The 3,483-nt window shown below is 48.3% G+C and overlaps 1 protein-coding gene across 10 annotated transcripts in view; it reads right to left on the bottom strand.

Annotated features, from left to right (window-relative positions):
- Nucleotides 1–599: 599 nt before the first annotated feature.
- CRLF2 (cytokine receptor like factor 2) overlaps nt 600–3,483 on the bottom strand; it is a 17,092-nt gene continuing 14,208 nt past the window's right edge. For 4 of the 10 annotated variants that reach the window (XR_011535703.1, XM_070603459.1, XM_070603458.1 and 1 more), the window contains 2 exons: nt 1,875–1,959; nt 600–1,210 (listed from right to left, as the gene is read on the bottom strand). Coding sequence is in view for 5 of the 10 variants with exons in the window: in XM_070603459.1 (XP_070459560.1) it covers nt 953–1,210; nt 1,875–1,959 (343 nt within the window). In the remaining 5 variants the exon portion in view is untranslated. Of the gene's footprint in view, nt 1,211–1,874; nt 2,159–2,277; nt 2,750–3,483 lie in introns of those variants that run through there. The other 6 variants (XR_011535700.1, XR_011535701.1, XR_011535704.1 and 3 more) reach the window with 3 other exon arrangements.

Genomic DNA, 3,483 nt, shown 5'->3' on the forward strand with positions numbered 1-3,483 from the left:
TGAACACCCAGCAGCAGGACTGAAGGACCCTGTGGTGTCTTCCTGGTGACAGCCCAGCATCGCCTCCCCTCCCAGATTCTCTCCATCCTCATCCCCCAAAGTCCTGATGACATGGCCCATCTTCCTCTTTTTTTTTTTTTTTTTTTGCTGAGGAAGATTGTTGCTGAGCTAACATCTATGCCCATCTTCCTCCTTCTATTTTTTTTTTTTTTGGCTTGAGGAAGATTGGCCCTGAGCTAACACGTGTGCCAGTCTTCCTCTATTTTGCATGTGGGACGCTGCCACAGTGTGGCTTGATGTGCGGTGTGTAGGTCTACACCTGGGATTTGAACCCCAGGCCACTGAAGGGGAGCTCGCACACTTAACCCCTACACTACCAGGCCGGCCGGGTCATTGTTTTTCTCAGTTACTCACGACCATGGATGGAATGCATTTAAGCCAAACCTATGGGTCTAAATGGCCGTCTTGGCCCAGAAACAAGGTCCGGGGTCTGTCCCTGTGGTGGCCCCAGGAATAGGTCGTCACACCCGTGTCCCAGCTTCCTGTGAATTTTCTGCGTCTACACGGACACCAACCACCAACTTAATTGTCACAAGAGCTCTGGTGCCAACTGTTTCTTTTTTCTCTTTATTTCAATGGAAAAAAAATACACGCACTGGATGGAGAGATGTTTCAAGGGACCGATTTTCAATTTAAATATGTCTTAGATGCAGAGGGACGTCAGGAGGGTGGGTTCGGGAAGAAAAACTGAAGGTCCGGGGAAATGTCCCCATGGTTGCCAACTGAGTCCCCCTTTCAGAATAAGAGCTGGACGGCTGGTAGGTAGGATCTGGAGAGCAGGATTCTGTTCCCGCCCGGCCCGGCTTGCTGGGTCCACCTGCGGTGTAACGAAGGAGCCGAGTGGCCATGGGGTGTGGGGGGACCCCATGTTGGCTTTTGAGTTTGCACCCCCTCATAACATCATGTATGAGTTGTCAGTCATCACAAAAGTGAAGTCCCCCAGAGAGATGGCCTCTCTGCCGGGGGGAAACCGGCGAGGGAGCTGACTGGGGTCAGCAGCCGCCTCTTCCTCCCCCGTCGGCGTCCCCGTGGGCGTCTCGGCCTCCGCCTTGGCTGGCTGCACCTCCAGGGCCTCCTCCAGGAAGCACTCCTGCTCCCCGTCGTCCGTCTTGTTCAGCGAGGCCACGTTCTGCGTGTCCTTGATCCACTCCTGTGGGAAGGGACATGGTGACACACGCCCTGAGGAACCCGGTGGGGCGGGCGCTCTCACTCTCCGGTCCCACAGAAGGGGATCCGGGTCCCCCTGTCCCCAATATGCCGTTTGTCATACGGGGTATTTTGAGCTGAAGGGAATCAAGAAACAGCAGTTTGGGGCAGAGCTTTCCTCATGGGAATTTGTCTATTCCATGTCATTTGTGCGGTTCATTCACAGGCCCCAGGCACTGCACTTAAGAGGGAAGGATGGAGCCCCAGACGCTGGAAGAGGCAGGAGGGACCCTACCCTGGAGCCTCCAGAGGGAGTGCGGCCCTGCGACCCTTGACCCCAGACTCTGGACTCCAGGACGGGGGAGGGTGGACCCCTGGGGGTTCAAGCCCCCGGTTTGTGGGGGCCCCAGAAAACTGACATCCGCCCCTGTCAACCCTGACAGACAAACGGCCGGGAACGTTTGCAAGAGGAAGTTGCCGGGTGGTTGGGAACCGGCGGAGGGGCCGCTGTCGAGAGCGCGACTTCCTGGCGAGATCAGAAGCCGATTAGCCCGGAAAATCCCCGGGGGGCCCCCCGAGTCATCTGGAGATCGGCTGCCTTGAGACCCCGGGACAGCATCTGGGTGACCCTGAAGGACGACAGGGGGCCCTGGGGGGTGACCCCTCACCTGGAAGTTGCCTCGGTGAGACTCGAACAGCCCGGGGAAGGTGAACTTGGGGTCGGGGACGCTGGGCATCAGGAGCTTCTTGACTCTGCAGTGGACACGGAGAGGCGGGTCAGACGGGCAGGTTGACTCCCGACCCCTGGGCCGGGCGGTGGACTCGCTCGGGGCCCAGACCCCTCCGAGGGGCCGAGCTGGGCTGCAGATTTCAACCGGGTGGAACCGGGTCCTCAGTTTCAAGGTGGGAGCGTTATGTATTTTATGATGTAAAATAATGTGATGTGAAAATACTATAGAAAATAAATAAAAATATTATTATATAAAATAATACAATATAACATATAAAGCAGTCATAAACTAAAAATAAAATAATGCAATATAACACAGAAAATAATAAGATAATAAAAGTATGACGTTCCTAAAGAAACATGTGCCTATCCTCCTGTGAATCCACCTTTGGCCCGTTTAATTCACAGGCCCCAGGGACCAAACCTAAGAGTCCCGTGAAGACGGGGCGAGCGTGTCTGTTTGCAGAGTGGTGGCCTCAGTTTCCCTAAGGCCTCGTGGGGGGCATCAGGCTGAGGCGCTGAAGGAGGTGAGAGCGGACGGGACGGGTGGCGGACGGCGCTCGAGGACCCGCGTGGTCCGTCCATCCGTCCATCATCCTCCTCCCGTCGCATCGCCGTTGCCATGGGAACCGCATCCCTGGAGACAAAGATGGCGCCCACCGCCCCGCGCATGCGCACCTGCGCGCGCCGGTCACCGCGCCCAAGGGCCCGGGCGCAGGTAGGTTGAAGTCGAGATGGGAGCGGCCGGGGTGAAATTGTAGCAGGAAAGGTTCACAGACAGAATTACTCAGTATAAGATTTTTAAATCGAGACCTAGTTTAAAATAAAATGAAGTAAAATTTATAATTAATATGGTATTTTTAACATAGCGAACGAAGACAATATGTTTAAAATAGAGAACTATTTGATACAAAATCTTTAAAATAGAGGACTATTTTAAAAATCAAATTAAATTTAAAATTAATACGGGATTTTTAACATAGAGAAATAATTCAATGTGTTTAAAATAGCGAACTATTTAATACAATATTTTTTAAATAGAGGGCTATTTTAAAATCAAATTAAATTTAAAATTAATGTGGGATTTTTAACATAGAGAAATAATTCAATGTGTTTAAAATAGAGAACGATTTAATACAATATTTTTAAACAGCTGTTTTAAAATTAAAGTAAATTTAAAGTTGATACGGTATTTTTAACAGAAAGAAGTAATGCTATATGTTTAAAATGGACAACTATTTAATGCAACATTTTTAAAATAAAAAACTATTTTCAAATTAGATTAACTTTAATTTAAAATTAATGTGGTATTTTTGACATACAGAAGTAATGCAATGTGTTTAAAACAGCAAACTATTTAACACAATATTTTTAAAATAGAGAACTATTTGAAAATTAAACTAAATTTAAAGTTAATGCCATATTTTGAACAGAGAGAACTAATAGATATGTTTAAAACAGAGAACTATTTAATAGAACATTTTTTAAATAGAGAACTATTTTAAAATGAAATTAAATTTAAACCTAATATGGTATTTTTAACATAG

Source organism: Equus przewalskii, chromosome X, assembly GCF_037783145.1.
Source record: "Equus przewalskii isolate Varuska chromosome X, EquPr2, whole genome shotgun sequence".
NCBI lineage: Eukaryota > Metazoa > Chordata > Mammalia > Perissodactyla > Equidae > Equus > Equus przewalskii.